Here is a 19611-nt window from a genome sequence, read left to right as displayed (position 1 = left end):
CAACAACTCCTTCGCATCCGCCACCTTCCCAGAGAGCTGGAAACACGCCGAGCTCAGCGCCCTCCTTAAGAAACCCACCGCGGACCCCACGGACCTCAAGAACTTCCGACCCATCTCGCTCCTCCCGTTTCCGGCTAAAGTCATCGAGAAGATCGTCAACAAGCAACTCTCCGCCTTCCTCGAGACTAACGGATCTCTCGACCCCTCGCAATCCGGCTTCCGAGCCAACCACAGCACCGAGACCGCCCTCATCGCAGCCACAGACGACATCAGGTCCCTGCTCGCCAACGGGGAAACAGCCGCCCTCATCCTCCTGGACATCTCGGCAGCCTTCGACACCGTATGTCATCGCACCCTGATACAGCGCCTCAGCAACATTGGAATCAGAGGTAAAGCCTTAGAGTGGATCCAGAGAGTCCGTCTTCCCCCGTTCCGATCCTCGGCCACCGAAGTCACCTGCGGCATCCCACAAGGATCCTCGCTCAGCCCCACCCTCTTCAACATCTACCTGAGCCCCCTCGCAGCCACCGCACGCCAACACAGCCTTAACATCATCTCCTACGCCGACGACACCCAGCTGATCCTCTCCCTCACCAAAGACCCCGCCACCGCCAGAGCCAACCTCCAGGAAGGAATGAAAGACGTCGCAGAGTGGATGAAGCTCAGCCGGCTGAAACTAAACTCCGATAGGACGGAAGTCCTCATCCTGGGAACATCCCCCTCCGCCTGGGACGACTCCTGGTGGCCCCCCGCCCTGGGTCCCGCTCCAAAGCCCACGGACTATGCACGCAACCTGGGCTTCATCCTGGACTCCTCCCTCACGATGACCAAGCAAGTCAACGCCATCTCATCATCCTGCTTCAACACCCTGCGCATGCTCCGAAAGATCTTCCGGTGGATCCCCGCCGACACCAAGAAGACGGTCACCCAGGCCCTCGTCACCAGCCGACTGGACTACGGCAACACCCTCTACGCCGGAACCACAGCCAAACTACAGAAAAGACATCAGCGCATACAGAACGCCTCTGCACGACTCATCCTGGACACCCCCCGCCTCAGCCACATCTCTTCCCAGCTGAGAGACCTGCACTGGCTCCCCATCAGCAAGAGGATCACGTTCAGGCGCCTCACCCACGCACACAAGGCCCTCCACAACATGGGCCCCACATACCTCAACAACCGCCTCACATTCTACATGCCCACCCGCCAGCTCCGCTCCGCCAGCCTCGCCATCGCCACTGTCCCAAGCATCCACAAGACCACTGCTGGAGGAAGATCCTTCTCCTACCTGGCAGCGAAGACATGGAACTCCCTCCCCACCCACCTACGTCTGACCCAGAACCATCTCTCCTTCAGGAAACAGCTCAAGACCTGGCTCTTCGAGCAGTAGCGGACCCCCCCGCCCAGCGCCTTGAGACCCTGCGGGTGAGTAGCGCGCTTTATAAATTTATTGATTGATTGATTGATTGATTGAACACCATGGTACTGGGCAGCCCTATGAGTGAGCTTACTAAAGCCAATGTTATCATCTGGGGGAGATGGCTTTGTCGGGTATGCATCGGGATCAGGAAGGTCTGGAGGACCTACTGGGTCATCATATGGATCCTGTGGCATGTCTGTGTCGTCATCAGGGTCAGTGAAAGGGTCATTAGTCCTTCCCCCACCCCCTAAATCATCATCATCATCATCATCCTGTGGTGGTGGTGAGTATGGAGGAAGTATGGGTGACTTTGGAGGAGAGAAAGGCTTAGTAGGAAGAGGGTCTTAAAGGTGAAGTGGCACAGTCTCTTCTTTACAGGCACTAGAGGGATGTGTGCGGTGTTTAATTTCCTCTTCCTGGGTGGAACATTGACAATATGTCCCATCTTGGGGTCCACTTTGAGAGTTTTCTGTTTTGGATCAATGGGATCCGGCCAAAAAAGTTCTTCCTCTTCGGTAACCGCTTTCTGCTCTGGAGCCTTTGCAGGGGTTTTTGGATCCTACGGCTACGAGTCGGGAATCTTAGTCGGTTCCTGATGTTTCGGATCCGAGGCCTTTTGCTGCTTCGGTGCAGGGGTGTTCGGTGCAGATGTCTTTTTGGGATTTGCAGGAGTAGGATGAGCACCCGGCTTCGGTGCTGTTGGTGTCTGGGAGACACTGATATGCGGCTTGCTCGGTCCTGAGCTGCCGGAAGGCTTTTCTTTTGTCTTCGGAGCCGAGCCTGAGGGCGGGGCTTCTGAAGCTTTGACTGGGCGAAGTTTTGACCGGTGCCTTCTTTTTCTCGGGCAGGGGCACTTGTACTCACTCGTTGACCCGGAGTGATGAGGTCATCGGAGTCAGAGTAGTCTGCCCCAGAAACGATGTCCAGATCCTCAGAATCCTGTGCCTCAGGAACATCGGGGCCTTCATCGATGATGACTTCTGGCAGCGGTGCAGCTTGTTGCGCCATAACATGTCGTCGGGCCCGGCGATCACGGATGGCCTTCTTGGAGCGGAAGGAGGCGCAGGCTTGGCAGTTTTTCTCCTCGGGCGAGAGACAGAGGTTGCAGACCTTGTGTTGGTCGCTGTGTTGAAATTTAGCGCCACACTGGGGGCATTTTTTGAATGGAGTCCTTTCCATTAGCCGTAGGCCCGAATGGCACCGACAGGCCCAGGGGCCCACGTCGATGACCGGAATCGAGTATTTGAGTAGCGCGTCGAAAAGCAATTGATTGAAAACATTACCTGTCGAGTTTGATATGCTTTGCGCATCGAAAAGGTTTGGATAACACGGCACCGAACCAGAGCGCTGAAGTTACATCCGAACCCGATGGTGGAAAAAAACAATCTGAGGATGGAGTCGATGCCCATGCGCACTATCGTCTAAGGGAGGAGTCACCTATCTCGTGACTACAAAAGACTTCTTCCAGGACAACAACAAGGTGAAAGCATCCGATGGCGATCTATGCACAGAGTGTGAATTCTGCAGCTCATATGCCTCGAACACCAAGTTTCCACATATAGCTCCATGCTCTGTCCCTCAACGCGTTCCGGCATGCCCACCAGCCGCACGTTGTTCCGGCACGATCTACCTTCGACATGATCGCTGAGGTAGTTCACCTCCTCTTGCAGTGTCTTGATTGGGACCACGGTGGATTTTATGTCCTTCACCGCCGCAATGAGTTCATCGAGGCAGTGCGAGAGATCAGCCTGTGGCATGGTTTGGGTCATTGATGACTGGTCAGACCCCACGGCAACAAACATTGGGCCCTGTGGATCAGTGGTCAGTGGCTGCTGCTTCTCCAGTTTTGTCTTGCCCATCCTGATGGTGGTAGTGCTCCGTAGATTCCAGGTAGAGGAGGGGTAGAGGTGTGTTGGAGCCAATGCTCATGCCCCACTACTGGAGGCACCCCCAAGCAAGAAGGGGTAGTCGATCTTCACCCCTGCTCAGGTGCGAGGCCGGGCAAGAGGAAAAAGTTATCAGGCCCCACTTTCCGATGAGCAAGGGGACGCCAGTTGCAAAGCAGTAGGTAGGTGCGCGGCCTAACCGTGGATCTTGGGGAGCCTAATGAAGCAGGGCTAGAGAGCACCCAGGTATGGCAGGTCTTGTGAACCTCGCTGCGCCTGCAGGGTACACGATATTAGTGAGGAGGTCTGAGTCTCAGGCCCCTGTAGTGCTGACTGATGAATACGTGCATGCGGTGGGAGGGGAAAGTTTAGGCTCGGGATATGCCCACGGGATGTGGAGCACAGGCGGCCTACCTGTCTCTCTTGCCGGGCCCGGTTCCAGTATGGTGCAGTAGCGCTCCTTCCGTGACGGGTGATATGCAGGGTGCTGGGCTAAGCAGCATTCCGTCGGGTCACAATACCCCAGTGAATAAGTCCCGGGTCTCCCTGTTGCAGCCTGATGGGTCCTTGGATATGGAGGGGGTGGGGCGCACGGAGGAATATGGGGCCCCAGCCCGACCTTGGTGATGCAAGCCTTGAGGCAAGCTCAAGGGGAATGGAGCACGGGTGGCCTACCTTCATGCGTGGCCGGGCCCATCTCCAACGTGATGCAGCGGTGCTCCCCCGGCGTTGACTGTCACACAGGGGGGGCTCGATTTGGCTGGACTCCGACCTGATGAGCCCCTGCCTCAGCTGCGGGGCTCGCGGGTGTTGTACTCAGTCGAGGGGGAGGCTGCCGGGGGTGAATCAGGCCTCCGCGGGCAGGTGCGCCTTTAGCGAGGGTCTGGTGGGGGAAGGGCAGCAAGCGTGAGCTAAAGTCTCCGATTCAGTGCACGGCTTCCCCGTGGTCCAAATTGCTGTAAATAGCTTTTGACAAAGTCGCGGGATGCCCACGGTGCGCCCCGTAGCAGGTTCGGAGGACTTTGGCTGGTCCTTGGCGGCCAAACTCAGGATGGTTGGTGGTCGTGATGGAGCGAGCTCAAAACTCGACTGCTCACATCGCCATCTTGGACACGCCCTGAGAATCATTGTTAATCATGATAATCATGATGTTAAATGGAGCATAAATCAATTTTGGACTATTACAATTATTGCACTTTGATGATGTACTGTAGTATGATTGTGTGAATGTGTGGATAATTGTTTGTCATATCTTTTGTTGTGATTCACACATTAATATATTCTGCATGCCAGAATTTAAAAAAAGATAATGATTAAGTAATAAAAACATTTCAATTTTAAGTCAGTCTTTTGGCCCATGTATAGAGTAATCATCTATTGGGTGTGTTTACAGAGGATCCCTATTTATACACTGATAAATGCAGACCCATCCAGGAGAGCCAGATTCCAATAGACAGAACCACCACAGACGAGATAAACCAAGGTGTCACTAAATTAGAAAATATGGAACCAGGATGGAATCAGAATGATTTTAGAACTTTAGCTATGACTATCTCTTCGTGATCACTACTAAATCCAGTGCCACCCAGAATCTGGAAGAAATGGTCAGATTGCATATTTTTAGTAGAAATGGGTATAGGTAATCAGTCCTTAACTACAAGCAGAGTTACACACAAGGGCGACTCCTCCATTTGGGCGGAGAAGCGCCGCCCCACTGTTTTCTTGCAGTGCCAGAAGCAGAAACATAAAATTGAATTTTCATGCTGCGCAAAACAGAAGGTAGGGAGGGGTATGCCTGGTTGGGGGTAGGCGGTTGGTGGGTTCGGGAAGGAGTGGCTTGCACCACTCTGAGTACCCCGACTGTTTGGTCAGCCCTATTGCAAGCCATGACTGGTCACACACGTGGAAGAAAGCACTAATAACCCCTCTATTGAAAAACTTACAGCATACCCATCAGTGCTTAGTAACTATTGGTCAATATTGCAACTTGTCAAGGCCCCACGAGGCTTACCTGGTATACTTGTGAGGTTATCTCGCAGAGACGACACGAACAACCTCCACCGCTCCCCTCCACACCTCGGCAGGTGGATACACTGACCGAGTTGAGGATGGAACCAGGGGAAGGAGACAAGGACAGGGGAAATGAGGTCGTCTGGCAGGAGCTAAGTTGTCTGAGGGTGTGTTGGAGGATCGCCAACTAGAAGAGAAAATGACCCATGGATTAATAAACGGGTTCAGCTTCTAACCTACTTGCTCATGCTATGCATTCATCTAGCACCAGGTTTCAAAACACAGTCACCTGAAAGGCAAGTGGGTCCAGGCTTTTCTTCTGCCAGCAAGGAGTGCGTTGCGGACGTGCAAGGAGGAGGTGCTTTCAAGGAACGAAAGGAAATGTCACAAAATGTCACAACATAAAGCGCTCCGGCGCGGTGAAATTAAAGGTGCTGCGATTCACGCTTCCCTGTGCGTGTCGCAGTATGTCTCCACGTAAAGCGCTCCGGCGCGGTGAAATTAAAGGTGCTGCGATTCACGCTTCCCTGTGCGTGTCGCAGTATGTCTCAGCATAAAGCGCTCCGGCGCGGTGAAATCAGGGTACTACTGCGAACACACTTCCCTGTGTGTGTCTCAGTGACGTTCTTGAGGTCTATGGAGGGCACACGATGCCGTGAACAAGCTACCCTGTGCGTGTCACGGGACTTCTGGGCGCCCCGGTGTGGCGTTCCCCTAGTACAGCAGTGAGCACTTGCGGCGTGGTGCTGTACGAGTTTATGGGGGCAGAGGTGCTCCTGCACCGGAAAGGCAGAGGCAAGGGACGGCAGGAGTCAAGACGAGGGCCAAGGGAATGTGGGCTGAGGCGCTCCTGCGCTGGGGAGTCAGGAAGGCAGCCAAGCAAGGGTGACGCAAGGCGGGTCGGCAAAAACCTAGTCTCTGGATGTCAAGGCTGGAGCGGTGGTCAGGCGGCAAGCGGAAGGCTCGCTCTCCGGTTCTGTACTGGAAGCGCTGCTTTGGTTGAATACCGCGGTTAAATGCGGTCTCAACCGGCAGCGCTTCCCAGGCGAGTGAGGCACTTCCGGGTTGTGCGGACGAGCGGACAGCTAGAACGCTGACTCGCTCAGTTCTGCTGCGCATGCGCGTGCCGTCTGAATCCTTCTGCTGCGCATGCGCGTGTCGTCTTGAATCCTGGTTCCCCGCTGCACCATGACACAACTCCCCTACATGGTAAAAGTCCTGGAAAGATATCTCAGTAAGAAACCATCAAACTATCTAGATCATAACCTCTTAGAAAACAGACTAGTTTTAGACCTGCACATAGCATGTAGACAACACTAGGACTTGCTATGGATGAGCTCAGTCGTGGCCGGCATGTCTCGCGGAGGAGGTGTGAGGGGGTCAGAGGGGCAGAGGGGGATCACGTGGGGGGGTGGGAGGTATGGAGGTTTAATTTTAATTATAAAAAAAAACTACAAAAAAAAACTTAACTTAGCCGGCCCGATCCGGTCCCACATCATCTCTGCTTCTCTGCTCCTCGCAGGAACCAGGGAGCCTCCCTCCCCTCCCCTAAGCCAATCACGACGCTGCAATGGCAGCGTTTTGATTGGTGGGGACGCGCCTAGCCAGGCGCCTATGGAGAAGCCACAAATCCCTAAAATTGGGCTAGCGACTCCTCCCCTGGCCTGTTGCAGGATTGCCCACCCCCAACCAACCCTTCACATTTCTCGCAGTGCGAGAAGCAGTAACATAAAATGGTATTTATACCATTTTATGTTACTGCTTCTCGCACTGCGAGAAAGCAGTGGGGCGACGCTCCTCCACCCACATGGAGAAGCCGCCCCTGGATAAGGTCCAGATGATGGTTGACAGAGTTCAACCAGCGGTCCTGATCTTGATTGACTTGTCCGCCTCGTTTGACACGGTCATTCATCAAATACTTCTATCTAGATTAGAAGATATAGGAGAGGATGGTACACAATTAAAGTGGATTGAATTCTATCTCTTAAATACAACAAAGCGATCTCAATTCCCCCTTTCTAGTCAGAATTTTTAAAAGTAGAGCACGGGGTACCTCAGGGCTCTACCCTTCTCTACCAATCTTTTAAAGGCCCACTGTTGACAATTATCCAATCACAGGGCATTAGCTTTGTGATCTATGCTTATGATGTGCAGCTGATACTTTCGTTAGATAGTGATAGGCACACTTTACTAGAAGCATGCCATAACTGTCTAAGAGAGGTGGAAGAGTGGAGAACAGCAACTCGCTAAAATTCAATGGTGAGAAAACTGCAGGTCTATGTTGTTCACCCTCTAATAACCCTTATTTACTCCCAAACAATTTCTGGCCTTTGACAAGCAAAGGCAACTTGGAAACATCAAAGTCAGTGTGTAATTTGGGAGTATATATTGATGACAAGCTCTCTATGTAGACATGTCAATATGACAGCGGCTACATGTTGTGGACTACACCGAAACCTTGGGAAACTCCAGTCACTACTGCCACAGCCAGCAAGAAGCTAGTGGTGCAAAGCACAGTTCTAAGCAGAGATGATTATTGTAAGGCGCTGCTACTTGGAGCTCCAGGCTCCCTAATACACAGGTTATATGGAATACATGCAGCAGCAGAAAAACGTGCATTAGAAAAACCTAGACATGCCTCTTCTTCTGGCACCAGTAAGGAACTCTACTGGCTTCAAGTGAAAGAGAGGATCACATTTAAATGTTTGTGCAGAAGGCAATATAAGAAACAGGACCTAGGCTGCTACAAAGAAAATTCAAACACTACATTCCAGCAAGGAACCTACACTCCTCCTAAGCCAATCTATTATGTATTCTGCAATATCGGAAAAAGAGATATGGAGGCCAAGCATTCTCAGTGAGGGCTGCCCAGCTGTGAAACAAGCTGCCATTCCCTTTAAGAGCCTGATTCAAGTTAAGAAGGATCTGTAAACCTGACTCTTTCCCAATTACCCAGTTGTGCACTAGAAGATAGAACTAAAGGATGTACCTTCAAGATAGACTGGAAAATGTTTTTCTGGGGCTGATCTAGTTTTTGGGAAACTGCATGTGAGTGTTTTATTTATGTGTACGCATGCATATACAGTTAAAGCGCGCGCATGCTTGTCTTTCCAGTTTTTATGTCTGCCTCATGTAACATAGCTGCCATTGTTTCAGATTGCCTATGTGTGACATTTTCATAATTTCAATGAAGCGCGCGCGTGATGCACCAAGAGCTTTTGGATGCAGTTTGTTACTTGTTGGTTCTGACCACTTGCGCGGCGGGTAGGAATGCTGCCAGTGCCTAGCACTTGCTGTCCTGAACTCTCCCAGTCCCTTATGTTTGCCAAAGCTGCCACCGATTTTGCTGCAAAAAGAACTATTGATGGACAGAATGCAGAACAATGTCATACATTCACCCCAGTACAGAGATATGGGCCTAAATCCATTTTGCTGCCACACTGCCTGCAACTGCGCCTCCTTAAACTTAGGCTGTATGCAGCTCAGCACACACCACCCTCCCGCTATTCACAAATGCTGGTATTTATGGAGGAGTGCTGCTGGAGTGCTGGAGGCTAATCCGAGACAGCAAGTATGGGAGAGCTTGTGGCTTACACAAACCTTTGTGACACTGACCCGGGGCATTTTGCTACTATATGTCCCCTTTTGCCCTGAAAGTGGAATTTCAACCGGCAGGTGGGCTCTTCTCCCTCTGGAACTGCATGTGACTGTTTTTTACAAGTGTACGCCCGCATTTACAGTAAAAGCGCGTTTGTGCTTTAAAAATGTCTTTCCTTTTTATGTCATCCTCATGTAAAATAGCTGCCAATGTTTCAGATTGCCTATGTGTGACATTTTCATAATTTCAATGACATTTTGGGTGACATTCAAAGATTACAAGTGACACTTATTTGTGAGCAAATATCAAGCAATTATTGAGCTGTTTATGTTGATTTTTGTGTCTGTGGCTGCTGCTGTGGAAAGGCACATGTGTATAGGTTATCATTACTTGGCAGGCGGGTAAAAATAGATGCAGCCGGGATCGGCAGCAGGATTTTCGTGCTGCTTTCCAATTGCTAACTTTGCATAAGCCCTTGGGTGAATTATGTCTGTTGTCAAGCTTTCATACTCAGACATATCAAGCTCTTATACTACGCAGCCATTGCAGTTTGTTGTTGGCCGGGGACGGGGGCAGTGGGCCTCCTAACAGGCGAGGGTCATATCAGGTGCCACGCGAGGCCTCTCAGAAACATGCTTAAACTGCACTGCTCACCCCCGTGGTGGTAATATGTTGTTCTGCTGTCTGTGTCTTGTAAAAATTGCTTGGGGGGTCCACGGCCTCCAGTAGTGATTCAGTGGGGGTCCTCAGGAGTCAAAAGTATGGGAACCACTGCTCTAAAGAAAGAGGCAAGGTGATTTTACGCCAAGAGCTACGTAATGTAGAATCATGGTTTTTTATCAAAGTGATTGGAATCGAAAATTTTAAAAGATAGTGATCAGTCCATAATAATTGAACTGGGGATTTTACAGTGATTTCAGACAAAATGGTAAAAAGAAGGTCAAGGGTGTGACCGGCGTTATGCGTAGGTTCTGGTACCAATTGGGCAAATGTGTGTCCAATGGGACATGCAGCTGAAGGTGCACTGTCCACATGGAGTCTGGCCAGTAGTATTGTGTTGCTCTCTTTACTTCATCAGCGCCAGCCTCCCAGGCCATGAAGGTGGTGTTTTGCAGGTCTCTGGGGGCCTAGCACATCAGGGTACCCCCCTGCCCCAGCTGGTGCTCTCTTCTCCTCAGGGGGTTGAGACAGCTTAGTTGGCACTCGGCGGTGATCACAGGACTCCGCCCCTACCGGGCTGAAGTCAACCACATGCCCAGCTCCAGCCACGGTGGATGCTACTCGGGTGGCAAGCTCAGCCCGCCGGCAAGGGAACAACAGTTGGCCCAGCACTGACTGAGACGGAGGGGTGGGGGATAGAGCCCTGGATTTGACCCCATAAGGTACCCGGGGGGGAAAAGGCAAACACCAGGGGGGACCCCAGCAGGTCGGATAGGTACCAGTTGCCGGATGGGTGTTCAGAATATTAAGTGGCCCAGCTTAACATGAACGGCCTCCATCTTGCCAGTGGCAATTGGATGTCCACCCAAAGCTACTTGGCTACTTAAAGTGCTGGGTAGGGTTTGAGGGGAGAGCTCCTCAGGGGGTTTGCCTCACATACTCCCTGACTGCATCCACCCAGTAAATTTGTATTCTTTCATGTCCTCAACCTTCAAGATTTCCTTCTGGGTGCCACAGGGCTCTGCCCAATCAAAATGTATGTTGAATGCCTATATTCACCCCTCCAGCACAGGTTCCAGTTGCTAAGTGATTGGCTTACATATGTACGTTGACAACACCCATATAGGTCTTAGACGTGAGAAGGATGGTGGTCATCAAAAGGGTCCAAGGACTAACACATTTAGGGTTGGATGAATCAAAATGGTAAATCCAAAATTATTTTTCTGGGGGGGGGGGCAAGTGGACCAAACCACCTTAATACTGACCTCCATTAATGTGGTCCTAGACACCAACCCCACCCCCCCACCTGCAAGTTATATTTCCTTCTTACTTTGCGTCACAATTTGAATGTCATCTCTGGGTCTTTATCTTATTGCTCAAGTTCCACCCCATCCTAATCATGTTAAAATGAGAATGCTTGTAGTTTCAATTGTCAAGTTAAAGCTTAATTTCTGTAAACGTTTCGACACCAGGCACTCAGCTGTAGCATTTAACGAGTTTAAGTTGGTCCAAATCTTTGTAACTGGCTTCATCTATGGCTTTAAGAGAGCGAATCTGAGCCAGGAAAACGTTAGGCTGCCTGAGGAGCAAATAACCTATTGACTTCAAAACTGTTTGCTAGCCCCCATAACCGAGTTTGGGCACTTCTACAGAGCACTCCTGTGCTACCAGCAGCCACAAAGTAAATCTTCTAAAACCTATTGCTGCATCTACCACCTTAAGTAATTCCATTCATCACAATATCTTTATAATGAAGGGATCTTGCTTTAGCACCCTTGAATCACAACATGGCCTGGAACCTATTTGTCTGAAGTTTAGAACCATGGGGACACACTGTTCTTCTGCAAATTAACCTTAATCGTTCCATTGTACTTGGATTCCCTACGCTTCTCATCATTAGACCCAACTGACACTTTGAAACTACCTCCTGGATGCACACTCGCTATATCTAAACACACAATCTAAAACATAATTACCAAAGAATAGGAAAGGGAGACTTAAATGTTATGCAGTTTTCAGGCATGTACTTAAATGATACAGAACCCCTTCCTGGAGTGAAGCCACCTGCCACAAATGAAACATGGATTGCCTCCTCAAACAAAAACAAGGAGAAACCTCCCTCTCAACAAAAACACAAAAGATATTCAGAGAAACACAAACTTTAAAGTGGTGCGGGACGGAGATGGATTGCTCACACTAGCTGAAAAATGGCCAGATGGATGGTATAGACTAGAGGGTGATCTTTTAAGAGAACATAGACAGTAAAACACAGCCCAGTATGCTGCTGCTTCCAACCTTTGCAGACGGTTGAAAACACCTGGTGGTTTAACACATATGACTAATGATATAGGACAGGGGTCTCCAACCTTTTCAGTAACCAGAGCTATTTATCTTCATTTAAATTTATCCCAAGCTAACAAATAGTACTGGTGTAATAGTGACTACATGAAACAAGATTACGTTCGTGACTACCCTACGCAATATTACCAGCAGTGATAGCAAGAGTGTGCAGGGATGCAAGCAGTAAAGTAAACCAGGCTTTGCCGATTTGGAAAGTCTCTACAGAGGCAATACATAAAAGCCACAGCTTGAATACACCAGGGTAATAGTAGTAAGTGGAGAAGTGGAGAAGTGTGGCTCGATGATTGGAGTGGCAGACCCTGATGCAGAGGTCTAGCCCGGGACCAGGGTTCAATTCCCCGCCTCGGTGGGTCTTGGGCTCAAAATTCCACGAACCTGATAATTCTTGCCTCGGTGCCATTCCAATCATGGAGTCCCACTCTGCAACTCTGGGCAATAGCTTGCTTAATCTCCACAACGGCCCCCACAACGCTAAGGATGCCTGGCCTCCACCTTGGGGGTGCCCAGGTGTGGACGCCTCACGGGGAAAGCCAGGATGGGTTCCACAGCGGTATTCGTACAAGAGCCTTGAGACCCTTGCGGGTGAGTAGTGCGCTATACAAGTATCAATTTACAATTTTTTAGTAAGTCTGACCTACGCCGCATGGCTCATCACTCAACTATATTTACGTATATCATGGCAATAATGAGAATACACACATTTTCTTCTCAAATATACACATTTCAATTTTGGTATACATATATTAATTCAACCAAACAACATCTTCTAATTTAATAGGGTGGGCTGCTTACAGGAGAGCAACGTGTATGTAGCTGGAGAGTTATCAGTAGCTCTCAAGCTACTCATTGGAGAAGTCTGATCTAGTACAACTTAATATTTTGCTAGCTTGCCATATGTAACCATTGTTAATCATACTGTTCCCTGAAGCTCAATCTCTTGCAGCATAAATACCAATTTCTTCAAAGAAATACAACCTGAAAAGCCCCACCATCAGGTTTCAATAAACTTGTATGGCTTCTTTTGAAAGAGCCTATACTACACATAATTGCAAATAACGTAAAGTGGCTAGTGTACCATCACGCCTTGATTTACAAACTAAATGCATACAATCTTCTAAAGACCAACCTGTAGTTTTTCAGTAACTTAGTTACAAACACTGAATTAAAACCTCTGTCAGTCTTTTGATAAAGGGAGTTCTGGGTCATGAGTCTTTCCAGTAAGGACATGTCTGAAAGAGAGGAAAGAAGACGTTCACCTTACTATTAAAGTCAAATAGGAAGAAGACTTTACCTTAATTAGTTTACTAGAACAAATGGCTAGCCTTTTCATAAATACGCTGCAACACTTCCTTATGGTTGCAGTACCTTGGGAACCCTTTCAAAATATGTAGTACATCTCTTCCTCTTACATTCCTGTCTTTCGCAGTATGGCACCATCATAAAGTTGCTTTAGATCTTCTGTACAGAACATAGTCAATTAAGTCTGAGTTATGGGTGAAAAGTGGAGTCCATTTTAATGCATCTAGTAGCACAGATTTAAGGTTTTGTTTGAGTTAAACACTTAGTAGTACATATATACACACCATATATATGGGAGACTACCTTTACTACGCGGGCATTTCACCGCGGTAGGTTTACAACGCGGGCTTTACAACGCAAGTCGTTTCAATGACTTGCACTGGAGGGCGCTGTAAGCTAAGGAATAGTACGATTTACTATCCAATACCTTCCCTACTGTACATAGACTGGTGTTGGAATAGTAAATCGTACTATCCCTAAATCCAGTGCCCTCCAGCGCAAGTCGTTGAAACGACTTGCGTTGTAAAATCCGCGTTGTGAGATACCGCGATCAACATGATCGCGTAGTATCGTCATACATTCACCTATATATATATATATATATATATTTATTTATTTTAATCAGGCCCAGGTGGTGGCAAGACTTGTGAGCCAATGGGGGTGTCCAGGGTTCTAGACGGTCTAATGCAAAACAAGACGTACATCCAGTAGATGAAGAATTGAAAAGAACAATCAGAATGATGATCTCACACACAGTGTGGGTGGAGAACATTTGTAATCCCCTGCAGAGTACTGTACACCCATAAAGCCTGGACTTCACTACTTAGTTCAAACAAAAAACCCAACTTCAAGCAAAAGGTTCAAGAAGATAAAGCCACAAAGTTGTCAAAACAGAATGCTTAAAGCACCACTGCCTTATCAATTCAAGATCAGAGGCCACTGTGTGGAGATAATCAAGAAACCCTCCTGTACAACCTTCCTCATAATGGCCTACCTTCTTCCAATTCTGGTTTCCATTTACAGACAGCAACATAAACTCCACATGAATCACAAGCAAATATCCCACTTAACAAAGGGCACACTTTTGTAAAGGCTTTCAAGAAATATCTACTCTAAATATTTCAGTTTTCAGGAATTTCCTGAAATACAGGTTACTGTGTTCATAGTCAACAAATTATGATGGAGGGCGTGTCATCAATTACATCCTTTAACTTGCAGGGACTTGCCTCAGTGGTCCTTCCTCTTACAGGTTCAATGAAGGATCAGTAAAGGAGAAGCTAAGTAATCGTTCCTAGTAGGTAAGCCCATAGACGTCACATAGCGCTGCATGAAACAAAAGAATATAGGCGAGCCCTCCTTTTCACTGCATTGAAGGGTAAAAGGCTCAGCTGAGCACCAGTGATTGAACAGGGTCCTGATCCTCAGCTGGCGGCATGTGTTAGTCAGCCTCACAAGGCTGACGCTTCACCACAGGTCACTATCCCTACTCGTGACAATGCTTGAAGGGTAAGTGAAGATTTGTACAAGTACATTTTGTACTTCATAGTTTCAACACAGTGAACAGGAAGCCTCACCAATGTTCTTTTGTTTCATGCTGAACTTACAGGTCTCACCACCCTCAAGTGAGAATTACCTTTTTTCACCTCCACATAGGTCACACTTTTACACCAAAATTGGTCTTTCACTTCCATACCCCTACATAATTGCTCTGAGCAACTGGATTTATAATCCCATTAAATAAATGCATTGTTTTTACCCACAGATCAGATTGTTTTGTAGCATTGGAATTCGAATGCGAAACCAAGTGCCACCAAGATGCCAAATGAACAATATCAATGGCCTAAGCAAGGGTGGCAGCAGTTTCAAAGGCACTCATTTAGCGATTATTCTTTCACTAGGTCAACACTATCTCACAACTTAAGAGTCTGTCCATCTCAGCTACAGGAATCCAGGAGTAAAGAGACGGTTTTAAGTAGACACTCTATTAAGCTGTATTTGTATGGGCCCTTCATCTTCATTTTAAGTTTTACCAAATTTTAATCCCCAAAATTTTACAGTTCAAAGGTTTCTTGTAAACCCAAATGTATACGTCAAGCACCTTTGGACTCACCTAAACCATGTTTGATGGCGACAGGGGACCTCAAGATTGGCCCTAGCTGCTTCGGGTCACCTGCTAGAACCAGCTGTCCTCCATCCTTGTTGGTCAGGGTGTCCATTGCATCCATTATTCCTGAAACGGTTAAACTAAAGGTTTATGCTGGCTGCTCCTCTTGGATCATTATCAATACTGCCAAACTGAGAAGCATTACCAAAGTCTTGAGGTGCTTCATGTGACGCGGCAAAACGTTATCGCATTGACATAGTCACTCCCCTGTTAAAAGGTCATCCATAGGGTGAACCTCTTCAAAGCGAATATTGTTTTAGGTGCACGGAGTTGACAAACCCTCTCAAGTTTAAAGACCTTCCAGAAGGCTCATTCAGGGTTTGGGCAGAATAAAATATGCACACCAAGGAAGAGTATTTTCTGCTCTAAGACCACTGACTCATCATCTCATCCAAAATGAGAGGAAACTTCACAATTGACAAGGCCAGGAGTTAAAGATGTAGAAATGTTGCACATAAGCAAATGATGTGAGACAAAGATACCAAAATACCCATACCTGCTATTGCAATGACACATTCAGGCTCCACGGCATGCCCGGATTCATCAATGAATACATGAGAAAAGTGACCATGAGGGAAGTTTGCAGAAACAAGTCTAAAATGAAAATAGAGTCAAATAAGACAATTATCAACATGGCTTTAGCTACCCATATTAATGAACTAAAGACCTAAGGCAGAAATGCAGAAGGTGTAAGAAAATATAAATTCCTGCATAGGCAGCAGCCACCGTAAGGTGTAAAATGCCAAATAAAGAATAAAGGAGTTTCTTTATATTCTCTCCCCTGCATCAGTCAAACATACAAAAAAAACCATCTGTTTAGGTTATAGAATCTTGGTTAAAGTTTTTAATTCTGGACATAATCCTAAAGGACATGCTACCTCTGATCAAAGGCTGGCAAGCCCAACCATCATTGTTTCTGTTGCATGTATCCTGCGAACTGAAGTCTAAAAGGGCATCTAGCTGGACTACCTCAAATGCCTGCATTCCCAGGCAGTTCCATCAGTTTTATTACTGGTGATTTATAACAGAGATTTGTTTAATTTTTTCAGTTTTTCTTAAAAATTCTGATGGAAATCGAGTAAATGATTTAATTTTCAGGAGCACAACCCCCTTCTCCCCCGTGGATTAGGCCCTTAAATGAATATTCTGCTTTCATTCTTGTATGTTCCGTTTTTTTTGTTTTTTATTATTCTCTGCCTCACACCCAAATTATGCTAACGTTTGCCCAACCAATTCCTCTTTTCTATTTTAAGTAGATCCTTTCCTGATGCTACACTTTTTCCCTAAAACCGCACTTAGTTTTTTTACTTCTCTGCAACATATTCTGTTTGCTTCCTCCATTAATTTTGCATTTCCTATTTAATCACCCAAAATGTCAGTAGGCAGAGGTAATTAAATGGAGTAAGTGACATTAACGTCCCAGACACCGTATCCAGACCCCATTTTCGCTGCCCCCTTTCATTTCTCCTCTGCAACAAATGCAGTGAAGTTACTCCCTTCAGAAAATTGTCCTATATAAAAAGGAAAGTTACCATAATAGATTCAAAAAGTGGGTTTGGCTTTTTTCATGACGTGCAATTCTGTCAAATGTTTCTTGTGGCCTTAATGCAACGCCTAAGACTTCCCAACCCACCGCCCCCAGTCACAAGGATCCTTCACTTGGCCGCGCGGAACAGACGAGTTTGCTTGTAAGCCTTGAGAAGATCAAGGCAAGGACACCTAGAGCTGTGCATTCCTGTTCCTAGGTTTTGGCTGTGAAGAACCATCGCGGCTCAAGGATGTGATTTCTCCGAGTACATCCGAGGATCACACAGTCCATTCTTGTTTTGCAGTTCAGAACTCACGCGCAGACCCTCAAGTGCAGGCTGCGTTTGCTCTGCCCAAAACAACCCAACGAACAGAAACATTGGGGACAGCACATGAACACGTTTTGCACATTACTCACGCACATTTCTTAGCCCGTCTCAGTAAGACATGGACACCATCAATCAGTGGTTAAAAAGATTTCCTGGGATCTAAATTAAAAGCTTTTTTTCAATATATCTTGTGTTTTTTGCAGTAGTCCATGTTTGGCCTAGAAACAGATTTTGCTTGATTTTTTTCTTTTGTTAAAGTCTTGTTTGGCTTCAATCTTGTGGACCTAGCTTCCCACCTTTAAAGGAGTCGTTGATTGAGAACCACTGCCATCAGACAATAACACCAAAGTGCACAGGAAGTGAGCAGCTAGGCAGAAACGGAAGGGGAGGGGGATTAAATGTCTGTTATACTTGGCTAATGCTTGCGGAAGGGGGGGTGGGGAGGCGAATCAGCGGTTGGACCAATTTCTAGAACTGCACCACCATGATTTAGGACTACATGATTCTTTTTGCTGCCATTGGTTGCACACCAGTATTATGTCATTGTGTAAAACTTTAAAGTTATAAAAAAAACAACAACAAAAACACCATACTACGCGCTTGACTTATCCTACTAGGACTGCCGCCTAACTTCAGTCTGCGGAATGCAGTGTGCGCACACCTTCATCGCCGCATCAGAATACAGAAGCGACAAGGTATAAACCAAGAAACAAACATTGCTGAGTGCACACCCTTACCTTCCAGCTGTCACCAGGGTTGTAATGATAACCCTGTAGGTCTCCAGCTTCTCCTTCCCAGGGAACACATGGCACACCTTCATCGCCGCATCAGAATACAGAAGCGACAAGGTATAAACCAAGAAACAAACATTGCTGAGTGCACACCCTTACCTTCCAGCTGTCACCAGGGTTGTAATGATAACCCTGTAGGTCTCCAGCTTCTCCTTCCCAGGGAACACATGGCACAGCTTCATCGCCGCATCAGAATACAGAAGCGACAAGGTATAAACCAAGAAACAAACATTGCTGAGTGCACACCCTTACCTTCCAGCTGTCACCAGGGTTGTAATGATAACCCTGTAGGTCTCCAGCTCCTCCTTCCCAGGGAACACATGGCACACCTTCATCGCCGCATCAGAATACAGAAGCGACAAGGTATAAACCAAGAAACAAACATTGCTGAGTGCACACCCTTACCTTCCAGCTGTCACCAGGGTTGTAATGATAACCCTGTAGGTCTCCAGCTCCTCCTTCCCAGGGAACACATGGCACAGCTTCATCACCGCATCAGAATACAGAAGCGACAAGGTATAAACCAAGAAACAAACATTGCTGAGTGCACACCCTTACCTTCCAGCTGTCACCAGGGTTGTAATGATAACCCTGTAGGTCTCCAGCTTCTCCTTCCCAGGGAACACATGGCACACCTTCATCGCCGCATCAGAATACAGAAGCGACAAGGTATAAACCAAGAAACAAACATTGCTGAGTGCACACCCTTACCTTCCAGCTGTCACCAGGGTTGTAATGATAACCCTGTAGGTCTCCAGCTTCTCCTTCCCAGGGAACACATGGCACACCTTCATCGCCGCATCAGAATACAGAAGTGACAAGGTATAAACCAAGAAACAAACATTGCTGAGTGCACACCCTTACCTTCCAGCTGTCACCAGGGTTGTAATGATAACCCTGTAGGTCTCCAGCTTCTCCTTCCCAGGGAACACATGGCACAGCTTCATCGCCGCATCAGAATACAGAAGTGACAAGGTATAAACCAAGAAACAAACATTGCTGAGTGCACACCCTTACCTTCCAGCTGTCACCAGGGTTGTAATGATAACCCTGTAGGTCTCCAGCTTCTCCTTCCCAGGGAACACATGGCACAGCTTCATCGCCGCATCAGAATACAGAAGCGACAAGGTATAAACCAAGAAACAAACATTGCTGAGTGCACACCCTTACCTTCCAGCTGTCACCAGGGTTGTAATGATAACCCTGTAGGTCTCCAGCTTCTCCTTCCCAGGGAACACATGGCACAGCTTCATCGCCGCATCAGAATACAGAAGTGACAAGGTATAAACCAAGAAACAAACATTGCTGAGTGCACACCCTTACCTTCCAGCTGTCACCAGGGTTGTAATGATAACCCTGTAGGTCTCCAGCTTCTCCTTCCCAGGGAACACATGGCACAGCTTCATCGCCGCATCAGAATACAGAAGCGACAAGGAATAAACCAAGAAACAAACATTGCTGAGTGCACACCCTTACCTTCCAGCTGTCACCAGGGTTGTAATGATAACCCTGTAGGTCTCCAGCTTCTCCTTCCCAGGGAACACATGGCACAGCTTCATCGCCGCA

General features: G+C 47.7%; 1 protein-coding gene across 7 annotated transcripts in view; it reads right to left on the bottom strand.

Annotated features, from left to right (window-relative positions):
- LOC146869034 (RNA helicase MOV-10-like) overlaps positions 1 to 19611 on the bottom strand; it is a 488182-nt gene that overhangs the window by 184836 nt on the left and 283735 nt on the right. For all 7 annotated transcript variants that reach the window (XM_085599844.1, XM_085602574.1, XM_085599639.1 and 4 more), the window contains 3 exons: positions 15895 to 15992; positions 15345 to 15464; positions 13062 to 13164 (listed from right to left, as the gene is read on the bottom strand). In XM_085599844.1, coding sequence (XP_085455970.1) covers positions 13062 to 13164; positions 15345 to 15464; positions 15895 to 15992 — 321 coding nt within the window. The remainder of the gene's footprint in view (positions 1 to 13061; positions 13165 to 15344; positions 15465 to 15894; positions 15993 to 19611) is intronic.

Source organism: Triturus cristatus, chromosome 1_1, assembly GCF_964204655.1.
Source record: "Triturus cristatus chromosome 1_1, aTriCri1.1, whole genome shotgun sequence".
Classification (NCBI taxonomy): Eukaryota; Metazoa; Chordata; class Amphibia; order Caudata; family Salamandridae; genus Triturus; species Triturus cristatus.
This window is presented reverse-complemented; position numbering and strand designations above follow the sequence as displayed.